At 36.6% G+C, this 27,489-nt stretch overlaps 3 protein-coding genes and 2 long non-coding RNA genes across 9 annotated transcripts in view; 2 read left to right on the top strand and 3 right to left on the bottom strand.

Annotated features, from left to right (window-relative positions):
- The window catches only part of LOC309492816, a 120,306-nt gene extending 118,111 nt beyond the window's left edge, over positions 1 to 2,195 (top strand). Inside the window, exon 3 of the long non-coding RNA XR_014203718.1 lies at positions 2,156 to 2,195. This is a non-coding gene — a long non-coding RNA (uncharacterized lncRNA). The remainder of the gene's footprint in view (positions 1 to 2,155) is intronic.
- The window catches only part of LOC309492428 (uncharacterized protein), a 291,943-nt gene that overhangs the window by 207,905 nt on the left and 56,549 nt on the right, over positions 1 to 27,489 (bottom strand). The window lies entirely within an intron of this gene.
- Positions 1,154 to 27,489, bottom strand: part of LOC309492320 (uncharacterized protein) — a 75,606-nt gene continuing 49,270 nt past the window's right edge. Inside the window, exons 1-3 of one of the 3 annotated variants that reach the window (XM_082161233.1) lie at positions 9,812 to 10,884; positions 3,341 to 3,622; positions 1,154 to 3,013 (exon numbers count right to left, since the gene is read on the bottom strand). In XM_082161233.1, coding sequence (XP_082017359.1) covers positions 1,797 to 3,013; positions 3,341 to 3,398 — 1,275 coding nt within the window. In that variant the 5' untranslated portion in view covers positions 3,399 to 3,622; positions 9,812 to 10,884 and the 3' untranslated portion in view covers positions 1,154 to 1,796. Of the gene's footprint in view, positions 3,014 to 3,340; positions 3,628 to 9,811; positions 10,885 to 27,489 lie in introns of those variants that run through there. The other 2 variants (XM_082161234.1, XM_082161235.1) reach the window with 2 other exon arrangements.
- LOC309492535 (uncharacterized protein) overlaps positions 12,214 to 27,489 on the bottom strand; it is a 39,971-nt gene continuing 24,695 nt past the window's right edge. Inside the window, exons 1-3 of one of the 2 annotated variants that reach the window (XM_082161556.1) lie at positions 26,280 to 26,425; positions 16,316 to 16,571; positions 12,214 to 13,020 (exon numbers count right to left, since the gene is read on the bottom strand). In XM_082161556.1, coding sequence (XP_082017682.1) covers positions 12,215 to 13,020; positions 16,316 to 16,373 — 864 coding nt within the window. In that variant the 5' untranslated portion in view covers positions 16,374 to 16,571; positions 26,280 to 26,425 and the 3' untranslated portion in view covers position 12,214. Of the gene's footprint in view, positions 13,021 to 16,315; positions 16,572 to 26,279; positions 26,426 to 27,489 lie in introns of those variants that run through there. The other variant, XM_082161557.1, reaches the window with a different exon arrangement.
- LOC309492757 lies at positions 21,570 to 25,930 on the top strand. 2 transcript variants are annotated; one of them, XR_014203692.1, is made up of 4 exons: positions 21,570 to 22,532; positions 22,762 to 22,859; positions 23,788 to 23,877; positions 24,824 to 25,930. It is a non-coding gene; the product is annotated as an uncharacterized lncRNA (long non-coding RNA). The 2 variants fall into 2 exon arrangements; XR_014203693.1 differs by having other exon boundaries at positions 21,570 to 22,859.

The following is a 27,489-nucleotide window of genomic DNA, read 5'->3' as shown; positions in this document are numbered from 1 at the left end:
ACACGTTATCGGTCAGGGTCACAGGTGACAAATCAATGCGAGATTTTCGATATGGCTCGCAAGACGCGACTCCTTCCACTATGTTCGACCGTCTCTGGCGGTATTCCACTATTCATAGAGCCAAGGTTACTCCAGTAACCGCCGTTCTGTGAACTCAGGGGTCCTAAGCTACAGTAGGCAACCAGTTACTTATAGTGCAGCGTTTTGCATGGCGTCCCAACTGCGTATAGCTACGCAATACGAAGTGACCGTTCGAAAGAGAACTACTCGGTTACTATCGTAACCTCAGTTCCCTGAGAGTAGGGAACGAGTATTGCGTAGCCGGCTGCACTATAGTAACCAGGCAAGTTGTCGCTTCAGTCGTTTAAACCTGATAAAAATGGCTTTTTTTCGGGGACTAATATAGGCTAATAAAGACAATTAGGAAAAATAAACTACTGACACTGAAATGGATTCATATTAATCTTAATTAACCATATTAAAAGCTTACTTTTCTAGTTGATAATTTAAAGACGTGACATTGCGATCTATATCCAGTGTTAGTTCAGTGTAATTGCCACGTGCTAAGCAACAAAATCTCTTTTGTGTAAGTTATGGTGCGTTCAAGTCCTCCTGGGAAGTTCGTACGTACGAGGTGGGAAGTCATGCTTATAACAAAAATACAGTAAGGTTCTTAAACTCTTGTTCTAGAAAATGAAGAACAAAGAAATGTGCATCAGGTGTACTTTGTATTTTTATGTTTTTAATTAATTTATGAAGGCACTGCCAACACATCGTTACATGTTGCATTGTTATATTATAATACTATCATATTCTGTGTTGGCGATTAGCTAACTGAGCTGTTAATAGAAAAGCCTGACAATATCACAGCTAAATACCTTTACGTATTGTGTATTCCGCCATGTTAATCACTGACACGCCCCCAACTCGTAAAGATCGGATCTTAGAGAATATCCTGAGCTCCCCACTGGTATTTACTACATTGTGGTGCGTTCAACTCATAAATACGATCTATACGAGATGACTTGAACGCACCAATAGTCACAGTCAAATCACTCCATCTCCACCAGTGTTGCCAGATTGGAAATGTCAAAGTATTGTACCAGAAGCTCAAAATGATCATATATGGAAGAAAATTATCGTACACAAGTCAAACGTACAGAATACAGCTATTTATTGATTAACAACTTTTTGACACGACATGAAAATTACTTTTTTGCTAAAATATCAAAACTGGCCTAAGCACCTCAAAAGAACTCTTTACTTTTTTAAAACATTTTTCTTCTTCTTGCAAAACATACAGAGATGACATGTTAATGATACACAACTTTGTATACAATATACAAAAAGAACATTAACTTGTGCTCATGAGAGAGTCATTCTCCACGATGATTGGCCAAGAACACATAACGTGAGATGAGATGAAAGACATGCGTATTCAGGTTCTTCTCACGGTAGACGTAGAATCCACAGCTAGATCAATGAGTATAGAAGCCCAATGATTACAACCACCATCATTTGAAGTGTCACACAATTCTGAAATTATCGTACATTATGGGATTTTTTTCATTATTGATCGTAAATCAGAGGTAAAAAAATGATCGTACAAATACGATAATTATCGTACATCTGGCAACACTGATCTCCACTTATAGCTGGTGTGTGGTGATGGTTTTAATAACCGTGAGTCTTGGACTGGTCTGTCTTCTGTTGATTATCATCATACTGCGGTATTTCATGATAACAGCAGAGATAGACGAGAAGAAGAGTTACAGGAACACAGCTGAAGAGTTTGATCAAACTAAATACTGCATATGTGGTTTCTCCACTGCATGGATCTTCATGTGTCGCTTCAGGTCACTTTTAATAGAGAAACTCTTCCCACATTGATCACACGTGTGCGGCTTCTCTCCAGTGTGGATCCTCTCATGTGTTTTCAGATTTGCTGACTGACTGAATCTCTTGTCACAGTGTGAACACTTATAAGGTTTTTCTCCAGTGTGGATCATCTCATGTTTATTCAGAGATGCTGACCGACTGAATCTCTTGTCACAGTGTGAACACTTGTAAGGTTTTTCTCCAGTGTGGATCATCTCATGTATTTTCAGAGATGATGAGTCACGGAATCTCTTGTCACAGTGTGAACACTTGTAAGGTTTTTCTCCAGTGTGAATTCTCTGGTGCCGTTTTAAATCTCCCCCTGAAGTAAAAGTCTTCTCACACTCAAAGCACATGTACTCTCTCACTCCAGCATGTATTTTCTCATGTCTATGTAAAGATTGCAGCAGTGAAAAACCCTTTCCACACACAGAACATGAATGCGGCTTCTCCTTCATATGAACTGTCAGGTGTCTCTTCAGCTCTGATGCCCCAAGAAATGTTTTGCCGCACTGATCACATGAGAACGGCTTCACTCCAGTGTGAACTCTCCTATGCTTATCTAGACTAGTTTTGTATGGGAAACTCTTCCCACATTGATCACATGTGAACGGCTTCTCTCCAGTGTGGATCCTCATGTGTTGCTCAAGACTTGCCTTGGTTGTGAGACTCTTTCCACACTGAGTGCAGGTGAAAGATTTCTTGGCTCTTCTTTTCTTTAAAAATGTCTGTTTAGTCTTTGAGCGACTCAAATGTTTTCCTCCAGGTTTGACATGATGTTCCTCCTCCATTTCACTCAGTTCTTCACTCTCCTCCTTCACTTCACTCAGTTCTTCTCTCTCCTCCTTCACTTCACTCAGTTCTTCACTCTCCTCCTTCACTTCACTCAGTTCTTCACTCTCCTCCTTCACTTCACTCAGTTCTTTACTCTCCTCCTTCACTTCACTCAGTTCTTCACTCTCCTCCTTCACTTCACTCAGTTCTTCACTCTCCTCCTTCACTTCACTCAGTTCTTCACTCTCCTCCTTCACTTCACTCAGTTCTTTACTCTCCTCCTTCACTTCACTCAGTTCTTCACTCTCCTCCTTCACTTCACTCAGTTCTTCACTCTCCTCCTCGCTCTCTTCCATCAGGTCTGACAGGAAAGTAAATATTATTAATTTCATTTTCATCAAAATAATTCAAAGAGTCTTGAACTTCTGGTAACGTTGTTGCAAATTGGGAACCAGATATACAATAAATGTAAAATAAAACAGATAAAATAGTATTTAGCTTGATCTGATGTTGACAATCAGTATAAAAATGTCTCAAACCTCCCTTTACTGACCATTTGTTGAAGAAAACCCAGAACATTCTGTACCGTTTCATAGTTGAACTGTTTATCTAAATGTGATGAAGTGCTTGAATGTTTCTAACATGAATGTTCTTCAGCATCATGAATGAATGAAGAATAAACACCAACCTCTTTGTTCTTCAGGATCTTCAGTGTGTCTCATTCTGCAGGGTTCTGGATCACTCATGTTCTCACTGTCCTCTTTAATAAACTCAGTGTTTGCAGATTTCAGCTCTTCCTGATGCTCTGATGCTCGTCTTCACTTGCAGCTGATGGGAATTTACAGCATTTATTGGAGAATTACAGTGGGAGGAGCTTCACTGATGATGTGATTACAGAGGGAGGAGCTTCAATGATGATGTATTCCAGTGTGGGAGGAGCTTCACTGATGATGTATTCCATTGGGAGGAGCTGATCTGCCAAAAAAATCAATAATAAATAATAATAATTTTATTTTTTAATAATAAATGACACTTCTAAGCATTTATGTCTGTCTATCTATTCATCGTACAGTAATTGATGCCAGTTCATTAATTAGTTTTAATTATTTTTATTGCTAATCCTAACATTATTCTGCTTCTTCATTAAAATACAGGTATCTAGAAATAAAGAAAAGAATATAAATTATTTAAATTATTCCTAATATAAATAATTGTTAAGAAAAACAGTTAAAATCATAAACACAGAAATAAAGGTACATATAGTAGCCAACAAATCCCCTCAGTCTGCTGACACCAATGAAATGAGCTTTAAGTGTCAATATACAGGAGATCTGAAGACATCAGCATAATAAATGAGGTGAAAACAGGAACTATTGTCATGAAATAAAGAGTGTTTTCAGCAGATCTGTTAATATTGATGAGCCTCAGACTATCAACACTCATTCAACAAGCCATTCAGGACCATCAGCAGATCATCTCACTTTATTCTGAGTGTTTGCTGTTAGAAACACATTATTTGAGTCAGGATACATGACAAAAGCCTGTAAAACTGCTCTACTGAAAGAAAATTATTGTAATTTCTCACAATATGACATGGATAAAACATCAACAACACAAAAACAATCACTAATGACACTCATCTTCATCAACCATTACAGGGAAATAAACAGCAGCACAATATGTCCACATTAGGTTTGATCTTATGATACACTAGCCTACATTGATCACTATAAAGTAGTTAGATCATAAAAAAAAAATGTATGACAAATTGAAAATATGTACACAGACATTGTTAAATGTGCTTTTATACGCTCTAGAGCAAAATGGATCGTAAAATGGATGAAAAAAGAAACCGTAAAAAGACATCTCTCTCGGCCTTAAACATTAATAGTGTTTTATGTACAGATCCAAGAATGATTTCAACCTTTGTATACTCCTTTTATAAAAAATTTTTTATACTTCTCAGTTTTCTCAAGAAAAACCTGACGATTTTCTTTTGAGTATTCATGATAAGATTTCAGGTATTAAGGATGACTTTAAGCAACTTTGTGATTCTGATATCTCTATAGTTGAAATGGAGGATGCACTGAAATCTATGAAGAGGGGAAACTCTGCAGGTACTGATGGCTTGTCTGTTGAATTTTATTTACATTTTTGGGACATCTTAAAGCAACCTCTACATAGTTTGTTTAAAGACTGTATTAAAAAAGATGAGATGACTCCTTCAATGAAGCAGGGTCTTATTTCCTTGATCCCCAAAACTGATAAATACCCGCTTTTAATTGAAAACTGGAGACCTATATCACTGTCAAATGTCGATTATAAATTACTTGCTTTAATTTTGGCAGTTCGTTTAAAATCTGGCCTTAATAGTATAATTGGCGAAACACAAAATGGATTTATGAAAAATAGGCATATTAGCTCCAACATAAGATTAGTTCTTGAAATTATTGATTATTCAGAGAATATTGATTCAGAAGCTATTATAATGTTTTTGGATTTTTATAAAGCATTTGACTCTTTAGAACACCAATTTTTGCTTAAATCTCTTAGTCTGTTTGGTTTTGGATGTATTTTTATCAATATGGTGAGCATGCTTTATAATGACATTAACTCTTCAGTTTTGGTTGGCTTTCAAACTACTAAACGCTTTAATTGCGATAGAGGAGTGTGCCAAGGTTGCCCCATTTCCCCCATTTCTTTTTCTGTTAGCTGTTGAATTGTTATTTTACAAAATCCCAGTTTAGAAGGTATTTCTATTCTTGGTAAAGAATTTAAAATATGTGACCCTGGATCACAAAACCAGTCTTAAGTCGCACGGGTATATTTGTGGCAATAGCCAACAATACATTGTATGGGTCAAAATTATCGATTTTTCTTTTATGCCAAAAATCATCATGATATTAAGTAAAGATCATGATCCATGAAGATATTTTATAAATTTCCCACCTTAAATATATAAAAAATTTATTTTTGTGAGTAGATGCAGCACAATCGCCTATAGAAATGAACAACTTTAAAGGCGATTTTCTCAATATTTAGATTTTTCTGCACCCTCATTTTCCAGATTTTCAAATAGTTGTATCTAGGCCAAATATTGTCATATCCTAACAAACCTAATATCAATGGAAAGATGATGTATTCAGCTTTCAGATGATGTATACATCTCAATTTAAAAAAAAATAATACACATAAGACTGATTTTGTGGTCCAGGGTCACATATCTCAACTAGCTGATGATACAACTATATTTCTTAAAGACCAAAGTCAAATTCCCCTGTGTGTCAATATTATTAATTCTTTCTCTGAAGCTTCAGGCTTATATTTAAATGTGTCAAAGTGTGAACTGTTCTGTCTGTATGACACTCAACAACCATCAATGCACCATATACCTGTAAAAGACTGTATCAAGTAGCTGGGGATTTTCCCTACTAAAGATAGATTGCTCCGCCAACAATTTTCTTAATTTTTCACATAAAATAAAGAAAACAAGAACCATCTTTAATTGTTGGCTACAACGAGGTCTGTCAATCTATGGGAGAGTACTTATTTCTAAAGCAGAGGGTTTGTCTCGTTGTGTTTATCCCTCTTTATCTTTATTTGTTAGTGACAAAATCTGTGATGATATTGACAAAATCTTATTGAATTTTATTTGAAAGAACAGATCTCACAAAGTTAGGAAATCTGTTTTGTCTAATAGACGTTCTGAGGGTGGACTGGAAGTTTTACATTTTAAAGGATTAGTCAGCTCTTTCAGAATTAGTTGGTTAAAAAAAATGTTTTTGTAGTAATGGTTCAATTTGGTACTATATCCCCAATGTCATATTCCGTAGATTAGGTGGTTTAGAGTTTCTTTTAAAATGTAATTTCACCCCTTCTAAATTACCTATTTCTCTCTCCAAATTTCACCAACAAGTTTTACTTGCTTGGAAATTGTGTTATGTGCACAATTTTTCTCCCCACAAAGAAATTCTGTGGAATAATTTGAACATTTTAATCCGAAACAAGTCATTTTTTATGGATAAGTGATGATAGAGGTATTGTTTTTGTTTTGGATTTATTTAAAAATGATGGCAGTCAGGGCTTGACATTAACATAGTCACTCCAACTAGCCACTTTGGCGGGTTGAATAATTTTAGTCTTTTCAAAAGGCATCTGAATTAAGTGTGACACTACGACACTACAACTCCCATGAGTAGGCTATTAGGGCTGTCAACGAATATTCTAAATTCGAATATATATTCGAATAGTTTTAAAAAACAGAATTTCGAAGGTGAAAATGAATATTAATGTGGAAAAACGCCCGCGGTAGCAGAGGCGCGGCTGTCTGCTTTGCGAGTGGGCGCGCTGCCTGAGGGTTCAGGGACAGGGACAGGGACAGGTCATTTTATTTAACGTTAAACAGAAACATTACTAAAGTGTAGGCTACTGTACTGACTGAATAGATACTGAATGAATAAGGTAGGTTAGATACAGCAGTTTCATGCATAGGCTTCCACTGGTTTGATTATTTACCATTTCATGCCAAGGAAAAGTTCCATGTTTACCACAGCACAGCTCGCTCGGAGCGTTCAATGTCGGTTATAGGCTACTGTAAAACTTCAATTAAAGGGGTGGTTCGGGATTTTTGACATCGGACCTCATTTTTAAGTCAGCCTGGTTGTTATTCATCAGTGGAGAATTTTTTTTTTTTAAATGATCCAGTCCTTATATTTGGATAGTTAGCCGATGCTAGGCTAGCGCGAGTCAATGGTATATGTTAGCCAGCCATTAAAAACCGTTTTACCCACTCCACAGTGCACCAAACGCAAATCAATTATAACACTAGACTATCGATGTATATGTCCGTTGAGAGAATAATGTTAGAAATCAAACTTACCTTTCATCTCAATGATCCCAAAGGAACTAGTTTCTCAGCAGCTGCGGAATTTTACTTTGCTCCGGTTAGTAATGCGGCAAAAAGTAAACCCAGAACAGAAGCGCACTGTAATCAGTGTACCAGCGGCAGGTAAATACACTTGCGTCATGTGTGTACCGGCTCACTCGGTTGCCTAGGTAATCAATATCACTCCGCTGCTGCTGTAGACAAGGCTTATGATTACAGGGAACAAATTATAACTAATGCAATGTGATGAAAGGTAAGTTTGATTTCTAACATTATTCAGTAGCCTAGCATCGGCTTACTATCCAAATATAAGGACTGGATAATTTAAAAAAAAAAATTCTCCACTGATGAATAACAACCAGGCTGACTTAAAAATTAGGTCCGATGTCAAAAATCCCGAACCACCCCTTTAATGTTAATAATATTTGTTTCAATCACTGAATGAAGCCTGCTAAATAAGAGTCGCGACCTTAAATTGCTTGCACAAACTCTTGTTGTTGTTCATTTAAACCGTTATGCGCAGAGAGCGTGACGCCTCATTCGCGCCGCAAGACCTCCAGACGCGCGTTTTACATTGACTTAACATTGAAATCATGACACTCTATTCGCGTTTGGTGTGAACACAGCATGAGGGTGAGAGAGAGAAAGAGTGCCTGCGAGTGCGAGTGAGCGAGCGAGCGAGAGTGAGCTCTGCGGTCTTGGCCATTAGTTGATTTACTTGTTTTTGTGTAGGTAATACGTTGTCAAATATGTTTAAACTTAAATAAACTATACAAGTAGTTATGTCTCTTTGTATTAATTTGTCCTGTTATTGACCTAATGCGTGTCATTGACAAAATGCGCAACCAGATGTTCGAATAGTTCGAATAAAGGCTATGTGTTTTTTTAGAGGGAATATTCGAACGTCATTTCGAGCAATTTTGACAGCCCTAGAGTATTACATGCACACAGTGTTGCCTTGCGCTTGCGCTCTAGTGAACTACAACACAGAAACGTAGCGACAGCTAGCTGCCCTGCTGGAGTTATGTCGTATGCCGGTGGAGCTATGTGGCGACATATAATACATAATACATGGTTTTATTTTAAAAAGGAGCTTTACACACAACCTTACCAGAGCTAATGATAATGACCTGTATTGTTATATATTTATGTAGTCTTGATTTGGGCGTGTACAGGGGGTTTACATTTAAAAGGGTTGTAAATCTAGTTCAAGTAAATTTTAGCACGCCATAGTCAACTTTTATCAGGTAATTTCACAACAACAAAAATGTGGCTAGTAAAAATGCTGTGTGGCTAGTAACTTTGGAAAACCACTAGCCAAAAAAGTTAATGTCAAGCCCTGATGGCAGTATACTGGAATATGAAGAATTTATGACTTTGAATAATTTTTTTGACAGTATTCACTGGAAGAGGGCGTGGTTACTCCCAGAGAAATATTGTATGTCCAATAAAATTAGAGAGATACACTTTAAGATTCTTCATAATGTTTACCCAACAAAATCACAAGTTGCCTCTTTTGTTGATCTCTCTGACCTGTGTGTATTTTGCAAAGTTGAGGAAGAAACTTTGCTTCATTTATTCCACCACTGTAATCAGGTTAAGCCTCTTTGGGAGAGCTTGGGTTGTCATCTTTCTCACTTTATCAAATGTGATTTAAACTTTTCATTGAAGGATATATTTCTCTATTTTTCTGGGAGTGACTATGCTATTGATAGTGTTGTTCATTTCTTTGTGTTGCATTGTACATTTTTTATTCACAAACACAACTTTCTCAAGACTTTGCCTAGATTTGATGTCTTTATTGCTGAGTTTTCCCTTATTGTAAAATCTCTTAAACTCATTGATAACAGTAAGAACAACAAGTTTCTCAAGAACTATGTACGTTTTTTTCTTACTTGTTGAGTCAATTATTGTTTTTATTTTTATTTTATTTATTTTTCATTTTTTGTTAATGTATTCAATGCAGTGCTGTTTCTTCTTTGTAAAAGAATTAATAAAAATAAAAAATAAAAAAAGGGTTCAGCAACAGTACCTGTCAATCAATCCAGACGTCAGCTGCCACTAATAACCGGAAGTCGGAGGTGGATGCCGCTTTTAGCCAGGCAAATAATTTATTATATCAATATAAAATTTTTGTACTTATTTAAATAAAATATTTCTATTAGTAATTATTTGATGAAAAAGTTTTATCCAATACAGGGCTCTAGAGTGCGACCAAATTTTGTAAGAATACAGTACCGGATCGATAAGTAGTATTGGTAAGAGTAGGAATACCGTTAAAACCCTACTCCTCGGTCAATGCTCCGACAACAGCCCAGACATGAGCTACTTCAGCCACCAGTCTCCCCAGTCCCTGGTAAGATGCCAAGCCCTGGTCCTTCGTCGGAGATGGCATCCGACTCAGAGACGGAGGTAGATCCTACCGCACCTGAGCTAGAGACTCAAAATAGTTAGTTTGGCAGCTCAGTGAAACACTTTAAACATTGTTTATTTAAAAAAAAAGATTTTTCTTTTTATATACAGTAAAATTGTGCTTCAAATAAAAAAAGTATTTACCTACACCTTATTCTTGTTTAAAATCATTTACATAATATGAATGTTTATAGAGCGTGATAATAAGGTGATCTTGAAATTGTGACATTAAAAATTTGTAAGTTAAATAAGTTAGGCGCACCAGTGCAACCGAGGCAAAAAGTTAGTCTGGAGCCCTGCAATATAAATCAAGTAACGAAGATCATAGACATAATACAAAAAAAACTAAACATTAAGCTGCACTTGAAAATATGAATTTGTACGTGTATAAATATAATTTATGAGTGAGTGTACATGTTTGTTAAATAATGAAATCTATACATACAGAAATAAATGCCTAGATGTAATCATATTGTATTTATTAAATATATATTCTTTATACATATTAAATATACAACATTTAAACTTAAATATGGCTAATGAAAGTCCTGTCTAAAAGAAGAAGAAAAAAAATAACTTTGTCTCATCAATTACTTTTATTTCAAATCATATTTTTCTATCATTTAAGTTCAGTTTTACATTTTTAATACATTCTTGTCTTTGTTTAATGAAGCAGCTGTAACTGTTGAAACCAATATTATCCGTTTGCAGTCCCGGAGGCCGCATTTTCAGGACCCCAGTTCTAGGACCGCATTTCTAGGACCCTCGTTTTTTGTGACGGCGCCACCTTCTGAGTCGGAGAACCGCAGTCCCAGGAACATATTTCCAGGACCCTAGTTTTGGAGGACTGAAAAAAGTACCACCAAGGCAGTATTTCCCATAGATATCCATATAAGGCTAGATGTCTTAAGTTATTGACACACACATTATATATATATATATATATATATATATATATATATATATATATATATATATATATATATATATATATATATAATATATATATACATATATATTACTAGACCCAACAGTGTCCAGTCTGTTCATTAGATATACTTGGGTTCTGGCTTGTTTCAGTGAGCTCAGGGGTCCTGAGCTGCAGTAGGTAACCAGTTACTTATAGTGCGGCGTTTTGCATGGCGTCCCGACTGCGTATAGCTACGCAATACGAAGTGACCGTTCAAAAGGGAACTACTCGGTTACTATCGTAACCTCAGTTCCCTGAGAGTAGGGAACGAGTATTGCGTAGCCAGACACACTATAGTAACCTGGCAAGTTGTACCTTCAGTTGTTTAAACCTGCTAAAATGGCATTTTTCGGGGACTAATATAGACTAAGGCCGCGCCCCCTTGGAGGGCTCTAACATGTAATGGCGTGATGCTAGCTCACACGTCAGAGGTGCCTGCGCCATTGAATGTGCAGTTGCCGCAGCACAGCCAATGAGTGAGCCAGACACTCACTGTGCTAGCTGTGCAGCTGCAAAATGCGTTTTACATTATAGGCTTCAGTAAATCGAGGAAAATTAGTTTCCCCACTGTGTATAGCTATATAGCTATAGGTTCCCTACTCTCAGGGAACTGAGGTTACGATAGTAACCGAGTAGTTTTCATCTATATAGCTGATTTGACCTAGTCTGCTACAGTGGCATTACAGATTAACAACAGATTGAATTTTCTGTTATTCTGTGTGTTCATTATATTGGGAAAGGTGATCCTCAGAATGTTTTTAAACAGTCATTGGTGGGCCATGAGTTGCAAAAGGTTGAGAAAACCTGTGTATCGATTAATCTAAACCAGGGGTTTTCAAAGTCTAAGACAGTGGGCCTCCCTTTTGACACAACTTACCCACACACACACACACACACACACATCAATGTCAGACTCTTAACTCCTCAATTTTATCCTTGTTTGTGTTAACATGAAAAGTGCAGTGTTAAACTTAAAAAAAAAAGAGTGCATATTTATTTAACTGAATCATAGCCTTTGTGATTTCACAATAACACTATGCTAAATTATGATTGTAAATGGTTTTAATATATCGCATAGCCTTAGAAAAAGGTGTAATAATGCGGTACATAGATTCTTCCATGTATTACACTTCTGGTATTTTGGCGGTTACTCGGCACAGTTAAATTGCAATCGAGGATTTTTTTTAAATCTAATACTCACTTCTTCTGTTGATTATCATCATACTGCGGTATTTCATGATCACAGCAGAGAGAGACGAGATGAAGAGTTACAGGAACACAGCTGAAGAGTTTGATCAAACTAAATACTGCATATGTAGTTTCTCCACTGCATGGATCTTCATGTGTCGCTTCAGGTCACCTTTAACAGAGAAAGTCTTTCCACACTGATCACACGTGTGCGGCTTCTCTCCAGTGTGGATCCTCTCATGTCTTTTCAGAGATGAAGACTGACTGAATCTCTTGTCACAGTGTGAACACTTGTAAGGTTTTTCTCCAGTGTGAATTCTCTGGTGCCGTTTTAAATCTCTCCCTGTAGCAAAAGTCTTCTCACACTCAAAGCACATGTACTCTCTCACACCAGTGTGAATTTTCTCATGTCTATGTAAAGTTGGCAGCCATGAAAAACCCTTTCCACACACAGAACATGAATACGGCTTCTCCTTCGTATGAACTGTCAGGTGTCTCTTCAGCTCTGATGCACAAATAAATGTTTTGCTGCACTGATCACATGAGAACGGCTTCACTCCGGTGTGAACTCTCCTATGCGCATCTAGACTAGTTTTGTGTGTGAAACTCTTCCCGCATTGATCACATGTGAACGGCTTCTCTCCGGTGTGGATCATCATGTGTTGCTCAAGACTTCGTTTGGTTGTGAGACTCTTTCCACACTGAGTGCAGGTGAAAGATTTCTTGGCTCTTCTTTTCTTTAAAAATGTCTGTTTAGTCTTTGAGCGACTCAAAGATTTTCCTCCAGGTTGGACATGATGTTCCTCCTCCACTTCACTCAGTTCTTCACTCTCCTCCTTCACTTCACTCAGTTCTTCACTCTCCTCCTTCACTTCACTCAGTTCTTCACTTTCCTCCTTCACTTCACTTATTTCTGACATGAAAGTAAAAATTATTAATTTAATTTTCAGTACATCAAAATAATTCAAAGAGAGAAATATAAAGTGAAAGGACAAGAAAGTGAGCCCTGATGTAATAGTAGAAAGTAGACAACTGTTATAAAATATTACGATAATTTGATGCCTTTTTATAAATTGATTATATGTCCTTGAAACTTTCCATGAATGAGGAAAATTTATCTTCCAATTATTATTTAAAACATTATAGGCACGAATCCCATGTTTCTTTAGCAAGAACTATTAAATATATTTGATCAATGACACAATTATCTAACATGATATTAACGTTAAAATATACAATACTGCCATATTTTGACACCAACTTTGAGATTGATATTTATTTGACTAAAACCGTTTTAATTATTAATGGCCGTTCACACTAGACTTTTCCTTCATAGACATGCGCATGTGAAAATGGGACACCAGAAACACAAGCTCTGTGAGAAATAACACAAGTGTTTATCATTCAAGTGAAGTGGATTGTTTATTTTTACATTTTGAATTATTATTATTTGTTTTATGTTAAATATGCAGTAGGTTTGTAAAAAAAAGCTGCCGCAGAATGTGACGTCATTTCACGGCCGTTGCAGTGTCTGCAGAAACTTCACAAGCTCAAAGTGTAGAGTGGCCATAACTTTAACTGGTTTTAAATTAACTATTTTATTATCTTTATCTGTGTCCTACATGTTTCACTCAACCCTGTTACTCCTGACATGATTTTCCTCCTTTTAAAAATAGAGCATTTCTTAAAACTGTGACACACAGGAAGTGACATCATCTGGGCTCTTTCTACTGCATGATGGGAAGACAAGAAAATAATCTCAATCTATTGTCTCAGTTTTTACACAAATTGTATAGTGTTGATCACATTCATCAACCCTGTTACCTAGGGTGACCAAACGTCCTGTTTTCCCAGGACATGTCCTGTTTTCACGTCCTGTCCTGAACATATGAAACCGGCTTCGGCTTCGCCCCGTCTTGTTATAGCCTAATCAGCGCGTTCCTCAATCCGCAGCAGCAAGCAGGAGAGCACGTCAGAATACAGAGGCGTGTGTGTGTGTGTGTGTGTGTTCATCTAAGCCTCATTGGTCTGTCACACTGCTCGTCAATGTCAGAATATTTGAAATGACCAATCAAATCAAAGTAAGTGGACTTTACGTTCACAGACACAGAAATTCAATTTTAGCAGCGTGACTCGTCCAGGACTCGACGGTCTACGCTTCAGTTTACGGTCAAGTGCGAGATAAGATGCAAGTAGCTAACAGCGTAAAAAAAAAAAGCCCAAATGTAAACTCAGATGATTTACAGAGAAAATAACCCTTTTTTCATTTCGGTCGGGATCCGTGTAAAGCAGAATGCATGAACTGCAAAGCTGGAACGTGTCAGTGTCAAATAAAGGTGCTAGCGAAGTAGAAGCCCACATAAAGAAAGTATAGGCTACAAGAGAACATCAGGAGGATTGAAATTGTTTTTTTACTGAAATAGTGTAGTAGATTTTTTATTTTAGTAGTAGATTTTTAACCTGCTATGGCCATGAAAAGAAATAGTGTCATGTAAAAGGTGTTAAAAGCTAAAAAAAATTTAATAGTAGGCTATTCTATTGTTGCGGGCCAAACATTGAATGGAAAGGATGTATTACTTTATGTATTAAAGTACAATAACATAGTTGCATGGTTTTGAATGCATTTGTCAAGTATTTTTTGATGCATTCACCCCAACCACGCCCCCACCCTTTAGCCACGCCTCCACCCCTTAACCACGCCTCCCAGACCACGCCCCCATCCTGTTTTCTGAAAACTAAAATATGGTCACCCTATGTTTGCAAAGTTACTGTAAGAGGAATCTCTACAACTATGAATAACTTATATGATATTTTACAAATGCAACTTTATCAGTAACTTGGTGTTTACTGACTATTCCTAAAACAAAAATTGTGTAAACTAGGTTGAAAATGAATACAATTCTGGTAACGTTGTTGTAAATTGGGAACCAGATATAAAATAAATGTAAAATAAAACAGTTAAAATAGTATTTAGCTTGATCTGATGTTGACAATAGGGCTGCAACAACGATTATTTTGATAATCGATTAATCTAACGATTATTAGAACGATTAATCGACTAATCGTCGATTATTTCGCCGACTAATCAGTACGTTTGGAATTACTTTTTCAATTAGTTAAAACTGAGTTATACATATTCTAACTATAATATAAAAAAGAAAATCACTTCAGCTTTTGAAATGTTGTTTTAATGAACTTTGAGCCAACTAAACAGGTCATTCTCTTTCAACTCAAATCACACACAAATGCTCTCTAAGCATTGGTTAAATATTCTGTTCTCTTTCAAAAGGAAAAAAAAATAAACAAAAATGAATCAGCTGCATTACAGGCACACTTAATCTGCAAACAATTATTATAAGAATAAAATAAAAAATAAAAATTTGACATGACAATTGAGCTGAGCTGAGCTTTTAATTTACAGTATGAAAAATTAACTGACATGATATTCTTCATAACATCTGCTTTTGTAAGTCTTCATGAATATGGAACAAAATACAGGGAAGTAATACCTAATAGTGTTGCAATAATAAAAACAGCCCTGACTCCTAAGCTTGATCAAGCTTTATCCTATGCAAAAATACATCATCCCATTACTGTAAGTATATTACTATTGTTAATATTATTGCTATTATTAGTAGTATTGCATTTTCTAATAAAGAGTTTTGCTGCTAGTTATTTAGCTCCAGCTGGAGAACATTCACCTCTCACCGGCTCCTCTTGTTTCCTCTTTAAGTGCTTTAACACGCACGTTTTGCCTGGCATGTATTGCACACGACAGCATTCTTGGTTTGAAGTTTTGTGAAAACTTGCTAGTTTGGATTCGTTTGCACTCCGTCATAATTTGCGCTGTGTTTTCTTCTACCGCAATAACACCGTTATTTGTAACGGCTGCATTTCACTCTAGCGCTACAGCGCCGTAGCGGTCAAATCGCGACATTGCAGGCCCTTACATTAGGTCACGTGAGATCAAACGACTACTCGACAACAAAGATATTTGTCGACAATGTCGACTAATCGTTTCAGCCCTAGTTGACAATAAATATAAAAATGTCTCAAACCTCCCTTTACTGCCCATTTGTTGAAGAAAAACCCAGAACATTCTGTACCATTTCATAGTTGAACTGTTTATCTAAATGTGATGAAGTGCTTGAATGTTTCTAACATGAATGTTCTTCAGCATCATGAATGAATGAAGAATAAACACCAACCTCTTTGTTCTTCAGGATCTTCAGTGTGTTTCATTCTGCAGGGTTCTGGATCACTCATGTTCTCTCTGTCCTCTTTAATAAACTCAGTCTTTGCAGATTTCAGCTCTTCCTGATGCTCTGATGCTCGTCTTCACTTGTAGCTGATGGGAATTTACAGCATTTATTGCTGAATTACTGTGGGCGGAGCTTCACTGATGGTGTGATTGCTGTGGGAGGAGCTTGACTGGTGATCTATTCCAGTGTGGGAGGAGCTGATCTGCCCAAATAAAAAATATCAATTATATGCCAATTCATTATTTATTTTTAATATTTTTTATTGCTAATCCTAACACTATTCTGCTTCTTCATTAAAATACAGGTATCTAGAAATAAAGAAAATACTATAAATCATTTTAATTCTTCCAAGAATAAATGATGGTTAGAAAAACAGTTAAAATCATAAACACAGAAATAAACATGCATATAGTAGGGCTGCACAATATATTGAGATTATCAAAATATCGCAAATGTATATATCACAATATATTCTGTTCTGATCATTCTGTTGTTAAATAAACCTAATGTAGGATAACCTAAAACCCTAAACCCTGTGGTTTACACTGATGTTAAAATAACACTTATTATGCGACAGTAAAACACTGATTTTCACTCTCAGAAGTTGTAGGGATGTTTTCTTGTCACAAAAAGAATGTGAAACACGCATGTAGGCTATTTAATAGATAATTTAATTTAATTTTACATATCGCATTTTTCTTCAATATCGTGCAGCCCTAGCATATAGTAGCCAACAAATCCCCTCAGTCTGCTGACACCAATGAAATGAGCTTTAAGTGTCAATTTACAGGAGATCTGAAGACATCAGCATAATAAATGAGGTGAAAACAGGAACTATTGTCATGAAATAAAGAGTGTTTTCAGCAGATCTGTTAATATTGATGAGCCTCAGACTATCAACACTCATTCAACAAGCCATTCAGGACCATCAGCAGATCATCTCACTTTATTCTGAGTGTTTGCTGTTAGAAACACATTATTTGAGTCAGGATAAGTGATAAAAGCCTGTAAAACTGCTCTACTGAAAGAAAATATTGTAATTTCTCACAATAAGACATGGATAAAACATCAACAACACAAAAACAATCACTAATGACACTCATCTTCATCAACCACTACAGAGAAATAACTACAGCAGCATAATATGTCCACATTAAAGCTACAATATGCAAGAATTTTTGGCCTCTGGAGGGCGCTACATTCCAAACAACAACAACGGCGTAGCTTGATGACGATGTGAAGGAGCGTGGAATGATGGGAACTGTCGTTTTAAACTCCACCGTGGATGTAAATCAGTCAGACGGGAATCTAAAATCATGTTCATGGATGAGGCTAAGTTCTTTTTTTATAATGACATGCTTTTTGTGGCGGGGGGGTTCAGCGCGGTCTGTAATGGGAGAGAGAAGAGACGAGCAAGTAGGTCAAGTGCAAATGACGAACACCTGTGTTTTATTACAGTGATCCGCGTGGAGAGACCGCTTATAAGCCGCGCGCTGGAACGAGAGAGAGACTGAAGAGAAAATTGGACGCAGAGAAAGAAAACCGGTGGATCCAAGCTCTCATTTTTGAACTGTTTTGTGCCGTCGCGGTTGCCACAGTGAATGCGCGTTGTGCACGACTTTTGTTTGTTTTGCTTTATTTTAATAAAGTACGAGTCCCAGTCACGCCGACCCCTGTCTTCTTCCTTCCTGACTCTTGAACCTCATCACACTTTTATTTCATTAAAATGAATTAACCGCAAGAAAAGTAAGGTTTAATACTAAATTGGTTATCATAGATGTTACTGTATGTCGAATTCATTGTTGTGATAACGCGGGGCAGTTTTACGTGTTCTAAACAATTGTTGTAAAAGTACATTTGAACATGCCCACATCATTTGCCAAAATACTGATTAATATTTATGTATAACACATGCTATATTTATTTACATGGCCATAAACACCAGACGTGATAAACAATGTCAATAAACTAAACAGAAATCTAAAGCAATAATACTTCCCTTACATACCGAATGCTACATTAGGAAATATAAAATTAAGCATAACGTTACTTTGTCGACAGAACCAGCTGCAATCGGTAAAGAATAATTGTGTTCCATAACGACTGCAAGAAACAAGCTAAAGTTTGTAGCTTGATAGACGCTACAACTACAACTTCCGCATTTGTCCAGGACTCCACGCAGTATGAGCGGAAACCGAGGGTAACGCGGATATGACGCAATTGACTGGCGACTCCCAGCTCCCCCCTGCTCTAACGCCCCGTTTCCTTGGTTAAAATCGCAATTTTCTCACGATTTAAAAATAGTTGGAAACATTTGGGATATTGTAAGTAATCAACTTAACAAAATATATAACACTGGCCTTGAGATTATGGGATATGTTAATGCAAAATTCTTGCATATTGTACCTTTAAGTTTGATCTTATGATATACATAAATCCCTGTAAAGTAGTTAGAGCATTAAAAAAAAAATCATTTTATATGCTCAGAAATTGAAAATGATCATAAAACTTTCAAAATAAAGAGCACCACAAGCACTATTGTTCCAAGAGTAAAACACTATTCATATTTATTAATGTTTTAATGTCTCGCGTGGCTCATCTTAGGCTCAATGTAAAGCATTAGCAGTCTCTGTTCCAGTATAACACTTAAGATAGATTCACATTAATTCCCTTCACAGATCTTAAACTTTGGCTTTTGACTTGACGATACAATCACACAAACGAACACAACATCGCTCAGGTCTGAATGAACTCAACATATTCTCCTCATGCTCGCTGCTGCTGCACTAAATGTTTATTTCAGAAGGAAGAAGCCAGAAAAGACGCACAAGTATCGCTGTGATCGATGAAAACAATACAGGAATGAGTCTGTCGCTTAATCAAACTGTATAAAGTGTGTGTGATGGTTGTGTAAATATGAGAAATGCCGTGAACTGCTCTCCTCACCTCAGAAGACTCGACACTGAAACTAATTTACATTTAGTCATTTAGCAGACACCTTTATCCAAAGCGACTCACAAATTAGGACTAAATTAAACAAGTGATCGTGAAGAGGCAAAAACAACGCAAGAATTTCTCAAAATACAACGTTCAGGCATTGTTCAGAGTAGCATAAGCCAGACACCAGAGGATTAAAGGAAAAGGAATTTATTTGCATGTTTTTTTTAGGTTAAGTGCTCACGGAAGAGACGAGTTTCCAGCTGTGTTTTGAATGTTGTCAGGGATTCTGCGTTCCGGATGAGGGTGAGGAGATCATTCCACCAGCATGGAACCGTGAATGAGAATGTTCTGGAGAGGGATTCACTTTCATCTCCTCTAGATTATCATTCACCTCTACAGATGTTTCTGAAACACTTGGATCTGCAGTTTCGGTAGTAGTCACAACATCAACAGACAGAGAAGGTACAGGAGTCCCATAAGATTTCAATAAATTACCATGAGAAACCTTTATATTCTTTCGACGATCTGGTGTATTTAATAAATAGTTGTTATTCGGAAAACACTTCACAATCGTATAAGGTCCAGCAAACCTAGCCTGGAAAGGACTAGTCAAAACAGGTAACAACGCCAACACTTGATCTCCTGCTTGAAAGTGTCTGGATTTGACTTTGCGATCAAACAACCTCTGCATCTTTCCCTGAGACTTGGCTAACTTTCGTAGAGCAATAGCTCTAGCTTCGTACAGTCGATAACGGAAACTGATTACATAGTCTAAAACATTCTCAGGAGGGTCTAAAGTCATCCACTCATCTGCCAGGACAGCAATAGGGCCCCTAACAGTGTGTCCAAACACTAACTCACTAGGGCTAAAACCTATGCTCTCCTGTACAACCTCACGGATAGCTAGCAACATCCAAGGAAGTCCTTCCTTCCAGTCACAGTCAAGTTCGACACAATAAGACCTCAAAACTGATGGAATCTTTCCAGAGCTTTCCTCTTCCAGACTTTGAGGGTGATAAGCACTTGAGATATTATGTTTAACTTTAAGTTGTCGCATGACCTTAGAGGAGTTTCGGCACATAAAATTCGAGCCCAGGTCTCAGACTGAATAGTTTTTGGAATGCCAAAAATAGACATGAAACTTATTAAAGCCTTTAAAATAGCTTTAGAAGTAATTGATCTCAGAGGATAAGCTGCAGGGTAACGTGTAGTCTGACACATTACAGTGAGTAAATAAGCATGTCCAGTCTTAGATCGTGGTAAAGGACCAACGCAATCAATAGTCAAGTGTGCAAAAGGAGTGGTAACTGCAGCAATAGGCTATAAAGGAGCCAATGGAACTTTTTGATTTGGCTTTCCAGTCATTTGACAAGTATAACAGGACTGTATATAGTTAATCACATCTCGCTTACATCTAGGCCAATACAATTTCCTAAGAACTCTCTCATAGGTCTTTCGTACCCCCATAAGACCAGCCATGCCCTGGTGTGAAAGCTGTAGGAGGTCTTGACGGAAATTAAATGGAACCACAATTTGGATCCTAGGATCGAGTGAAAAGTCGGAGGTTGTTGTCTATGAAGCAATGCATCTTGAAGAAAATAGAAGGGAGATGAAGTCTTGTCTCCTACTTCATGAGCTAAAGAGAACAATTCTTGAAGAGTATCATCCGCCTGCTGTGCTTTGATAAGGTCATCTCGAGTCGCACTATAAAGCGGAGATAAATAACAAGACGTGTTTACATGGTAATCACAGATAAATGGACTTTCTGACATAGAATCAGACTTATCATCTATTTATATTTATCTTATGGTCATCAACAGCATGTGACTCATGAACAGGGATCACATCTTCCACATCCGTACACACAGTACAAGGTTCTGGTTGAGAGGAATTTTCAGAAATGGTATTCAGTCATTGGTCTGACCTGCCCAGTTAATGCTACAGGAATGAATGGTTACTGAGTAAACCTTCCAAGTCTTTTTTATACAAGGAGTTTTTATCTATATACTTTTTGAATTTTCTGTTATTCTGTGTTCATTATACCGGGAACGGTGATCCTCAGAATGTTTTTAAACAGTCATTGGCGGGGCATGAGTTACAAAAGGTTGAGAAAATCTGTGCTATAGGGCTGGCACTAACGACTACTTTTGTATCGATTAATCTATCGACTGATTTATCGATTACTCTAAACCAGGGGTTTTCAAAATGTCAGGGTTCTGTCACTTCTGTCTGGTTAGTATCTTGGTGTGGTGACAGCTAACAATGACCTGGCGGTCCACCAGCGTTTTTTGGGCGGCACGAAGTCAGCGGTTTGACACGGTCGGACCTCCGGCGGCACACCATCGGCAACCCGACCAATCTGAAAACCCCGTCGGTCTGCAAGCGTTTTTTGGGTGGCACGCCACCAGCGGTTTTCCGCGGCTGGGCCACCGTCGGCACACCAGTGGCAAGCCGATAGTCGGTCCACGTGTTTCTGAGCGCTTACAGGACGTCTTTAATTTATAAATGTATATATATATATATATATATATATATTTATTTATTTATTTATTTAACAGTTAAAAAGAATCTGAAAGCACAGAATAAAAAAATGGTGAAACTGACCTAATAGCTGCAGCAATATCAAAAGCAAAATGTTGGTGATATAAAAAATATTGCCTATGAGCATTTTTAGCACGCGTTCAAATGAAATATGGGGCTTGAGTGTTCGTAAAAACAACAACAAAAATATTTAAATTATTTTTAAAAAGCCACAATTGTCCCACTATCACGAGCAGTAGTGGTAATTGCACCTATGCATGGGTCATATAACTTCAAAATGAGTTTTAAATTCATAATTTTATGAAGAGATTTTTATTCAAGTAAGGTTCTTATTCTAGATGTTTATGTTTGTAAATGCTGTGTGTGTGACTATGACGCGTTTTAATGTGCGTGCGCGTGAACACTCGAGCCGGGTTCAAACACTGGAGTGGAGATGAGTTGCCAAGGAAACGGCGCGGGTCCGCACCGCACTACTGCAACTGTCAGCAAAACTCCGTCTCTCGCTGTTGTTTTCACTGCTTTCAGGTGAGTTTAGCCTCTAAAATCACACAAATAATACACACAACTGTTCTTGACACTTATCTTACTTGTAATTGACACGCTTCTGTTGAATATTTACTTCATAGAAATGGTTTAGTGTCTTCGAAAAAGTCCGTTAGCATCTCAACCGTTTTCAGAAGAGGTAGGCTAACTATAGCTTGAGCTTTTGTTTATGAAAGTTTGGGCCTTTAATCACATCTTATGTGTAGATGAGAGGTTTTGATAGTTTTGTAAAGATTTTGCTTGGACGTAAGCTAATTTAACGTAAATGTACTGTTAATCGGTGACGTCACTTACATGGAGTACTTAAAAATTGCTGAAACTAGCTCAACGGTTAACAAATATTGATAAAAATTGTTCTGTGATTTCAGCAGCAACACAAATAATCCCTCTACAACAGAGGAAAGCTCCAAAATGTCGACATTTTTGAAGAAAGCTGCTGCCAGAGAAGTGGGAAACACATGGTGAGGTGAGGAAGCTCATTAAATAACAGAGAAGATTTTCTTTTTCCCGAAAATATTAGTTAATTTTATCTCATTGGTTTTTTTGTCAACTTGTTCTCTTTCAATTAGGACTGGTTTTATATTTCTATTTCCATCTGATTAATTGTGGGCCTCATTTAACTGAGAGTAGGCATTTATGAATAATTTTGGAAATATTAAATAAAATATGAAAAACATTGCACTGTTGATCAAACTAGTCTACTTTAATGTTTCAAAAGGAAGTTTGATTTGTTTTGTGTTTATCAATGTCAGATGGATAAATGAATATTAGATGCAGTTCAGGGTAGGATCAAGTTTCTCTCTGTGAAAAAGAATGTGTGTAATATTCAAAATAGTTTCTGTGTTTTAATGTGTGTGTGTGTGTGTGTGTGTGTGTGTGTGTTTGGGTAGCGTGTGTATGCATGTATCCACACATGCTCAGGTCCAAGGGCTCGATGTTTGCAAGCACACATGCACATATGTGTACATGAACATAATGAACATGTTCATATTTTACTTAATATTTTCAAAATTATTCATAAATGCCTACTCTCAGAAAAATTAGGCCCACGATTAATCAGATGCAAATAGAAATATAAAAACAGTCGTAACTGAAAGAAAACAAGTTGACAAAAATATTGAATCCAGAATTGGGTGATAATATAGCATAACAAGTGATTTATAAGCTATTTTTTGTAGACCAGTTATTTTTGACCGGGAACACCACAAGTGTTATAGGGTTTTGAACACAACACAATGAAAAAGTAAACCTAAAAACATACATTTTGTTATCCTAATTAAGAAACCATTGTCTGTTCTTTCTCTTTTCTGCATTTCACTTCTGTTGTAGCTTCTGTCCTTTTAATAAACCTGTCATTGTATAATAATATTGTTGGCTCTGTGGCAAATGGTTAGTTGTGTTCCTAGATCCTTCATGCTGATGCCCTGCACCATTGCAGAGTTGAGCTGATCATCATCTCTGAGGCGCTATCACCCATATGACTAGTAAGTAAAACCAAGCCAAATACAAATTTCCACTTGTGGACAATAAAGGAACTAAACTAAAACTTCAAACATACTCTAATGTTGTTGGTAAAAAAAAATGTTTTGAAAGAAGTCTCTTATGCTCACCAAGACTGCATTTATTTAATAAAAAATACAGTAAAAACAATAATATTGTGAAATAATATTCAAACATTTAAATAACTGTTTTCTATGGAAAATGAATTGATGAAACGTTTATGATTATTATCAGTTTTGAAATCAGTTGTGCTGCTTCACATTTTTGTGTTTTTCAGGATTATTTGATGAATAGAAAGGGAAAAAAAGAATTTTTTTTGAAAAATCTTTACTCTCTCTTGGTCAATTTAATGCATCCTTGCTGAATAAAAATATTTATTTTCTATTCTTATAAAAATAATCATTCTATTGAACCCAAACTTTTGAATAGTAGTGTAAACTACCATTTATATATGTTGGGTCTATATTTAACAATCCTGGAGAGAGAAAAAAGAAAGTGGATTAAAATGTTACACTGGTTTACAAAAAAAATATTAATCAGCACAACTGTTTTCAACATTACAAATACTCAGAAATGTTTAGGACGTTTGCATTGTGAGAATGTATAGTATTCAAATATAAAAATGCTGACTCGTTAGGTCATGTTTTCTCATTAAAATCTGACGATTTCCTATTAATTCAATAGAATGTAAGGGAATAACTCTAGAATATCCTTCCTGATATGTTTGGGGCCCAGAAACATGATCCTAATTTAAATCTAGATTAAAGACACATCTCTGTAGCCAAGCATTCAATTTACACATCTCATAATCTTGCACTACAGTTATATGTGATGAAATAATAAAAAGTGCACATGATCATCTTTTGCCTGAAATAATATGACAGCAGCAATGCTAATCTTTCTCCTGTTGCTTCCCTGTTTCTATCTCAGGATGCTCAGCAAGTTCACTAGAGATTACAGCAGCTCTAGTGTGGATCCAGCCTCACTCGTGAAGACTTCAAATGACACCAAGACTCAAAAAGACTTCAGATGGTGACAACTATCGATGGACACAAAACTGCCAGATATTATCCTTACATTGCATTGGCCCAGTTTCACACACAGGGCTTAGATTAAGCCAGGATTGGGCCTTAGTTAAATTAGGATATTTAAGTAGCTTTTTTAAATGTACTTCAGAAAAAAAGAAGGAAAAAAAAAACATTACTGGTGTGCATATTGAGACAAAACAATGGCCCTGAAATATTTTAAGATATGTCAGTGCAAGTTGCTTCCAGTTAAGACAGTTCAAACATGCATTTTAGTCAGGGACTATCTTAAGCCTTTTCTGTGGAACCGGGGAAGGGAAGGGAAGGTTTGCATGACAGTTTTGCTGACAAATAAACAGGAATATCTCAGTACACGTAACTAAGAGAAAGAGTAAACATTGTTCTAACATATTACCAACATTGTAAGAATAGCGGGTTAAAAATCTGCAACCCTTTGAAGGATAGCAATTAGGACTTTAAACTCATGACTTGGATTATCTTATGGACATTACTTTGTTGCCAAAAGATGCTCTCCAGTGAGTAGCAGTCGCCTCTGGCTGATTAAAGGATATTTCGCGATTGTATAACCTTGAACATGCATTTTTTGTAAAGCTGCTATGAAACAATTTGTATTGTGAAAAGCACTATATGGTTTTACTATGGTACAACTGTACCAACCATGTTATTTATTTATTTATTTATTTTTCAAACCATGGTTCAACTAGTAATATTGCTGTAATAATTGCTGTAAAATTATGGTAATCATGACTATAAACGTATGTTTTTAAACCTTGGTTGTTGTGAAAGCATGGTTCATTTTGTTAGCAACTATGGTTTTACTGCAAATGCTGTGGTAAAACCATGGTTAATTTTCATAAGGGTACAACTTATCCTATAATGTCCTTGACTAATAGTCACATTGGATAAAAGAATCTGATAAATGTAATGCAAATGTATCCATTTCATCTGTTCACTGAAAATTAATTTAATAAAAATTAATTTGCAACTGCTATTGAAACTGGTGTACATTGCTTTTTTTATCCATTATAGTGAATTTTGGTTAGCATGAGTAACTGATTATAAACCGTGGACCGACCGTGGTCCGCCAGAAAACACTTATTATAAACCAGCGGCACGATAGCGGACCACCGTCGGGAAAGCGGCGGCTGCCGCTGGAGGTCCGCTAGAATAACGATGAGCAAAACGCCAGTGATCCGCCGGCGGCGTCCGCCGGTGGGCCGCCAACTTTGCCACCGGTGGTCCGCCACTGGCCCGCTGGACTCATGTTAGCTGGGACGTGCCATACGAAATTATATATTACTTTAAAATACAACATGCAAACACACAATAAAGACACATACCTCGCTCCGCTTGCCAAAGGGTACTAAAAGAACCAAACGTAAAGTGCATCCACCTTTTTACAATATATTTTTCAAACTTTTGTAAACACCACGTGAGAACCACAATGTGCTCCTCGTCCGCACCTCTTTCTTCTCCCTGAGTTACAGCTTACGTTACGTTGCGTGCGCGCGCACAACACGTTTAAAGGGAAACACACACATACATATTTTTGTGGTCATTTACAAACGTTATAGGCTTTTGTATTTAACTTTAGGCTACTGTTGTAATGTTAGACTAGAGCGCTGCATTTGGATATTTGACTGAATTGTTTGCTTTATTTCTTATTGTATAGCTTCTTGTACCTTTTACTTAAACTTTTATATAGGCTATTATTGATAAAACTGAAATTTTACAAAAAGAAATATGATTTCTTGTCATTCTTTTATTACTAACGTTAGATTATCACTGATGTTTATTGCAACATTTGTACAAATGCATATATAGCCTGGAATATGTTTTTTTTATTATTATTATTTAAACGAAAAGAGGTAACGTTAGGGTTGTGTTTTAAATTTCGTTTTGTTATTAGAATAACGTAAACGTGCAGTGAATAATCAATATGCGTTGCGCATGAACCACATTGTGTCCCTAAGTCCCTATAATGTTTAATTTCTTTAAATGAAAACGAAAAGAGGCAGAGTGGTGTTTTATTACATATTTTGTTTTATTGTTGCTTAAAATGTACATACAGAGTAAGTTACAGAGATAACCGGAGTAGCAGAGCGAGCTGAGTGACGCTTTCAAGAACGCGCTGTACCATGTAGGAGTCGCACATGGCAAGTACAAACTTTGCGTACTTGATATTGAGAAAAGCATAATGTCGGCGCTTGTCTTCTTGTGACAAAATATGATACATTCAAACGCGATCGCGCTGCAAAATATGATACATTCAAACGCGATCACGATCCAAAATATGATACATTCATATGGAGTCAATATAGGGCCATATATATCTGCAAAATAAAACAATGTTTTGCAAAAAAAAAAATGTTTTGCAAATAAAAATAAGAGTATTGAGAATTTTTTTTGCTTTTTTGCAAGTAAAAAAAAAAATTATTGCAAAAGAAAAGTTAACCACTGAGAGAAAAAATAAAGTTTAGCAAAGTAAAACTTCAGCAGCATTGACTTTGCAACACATATTTCCCTTTGCGCCGCTCCTTTAAATCCGCG

This window comes from Leuciscus leuciscus (genome assembly GCF_965113295.1).
Source record: "Leuciscus leuciscus genome assembly, chromosome: 1".
Lineage (NCBI taxonomy): Eukaryota > Metazoa > Chordata > Actinopteri > Cypriniformes > Leuciscidae > Leuciscus > Leuciscus leuciscus.
This window is presented reverse-complemented; position numbering and strand designations above follow the sequence as displayed.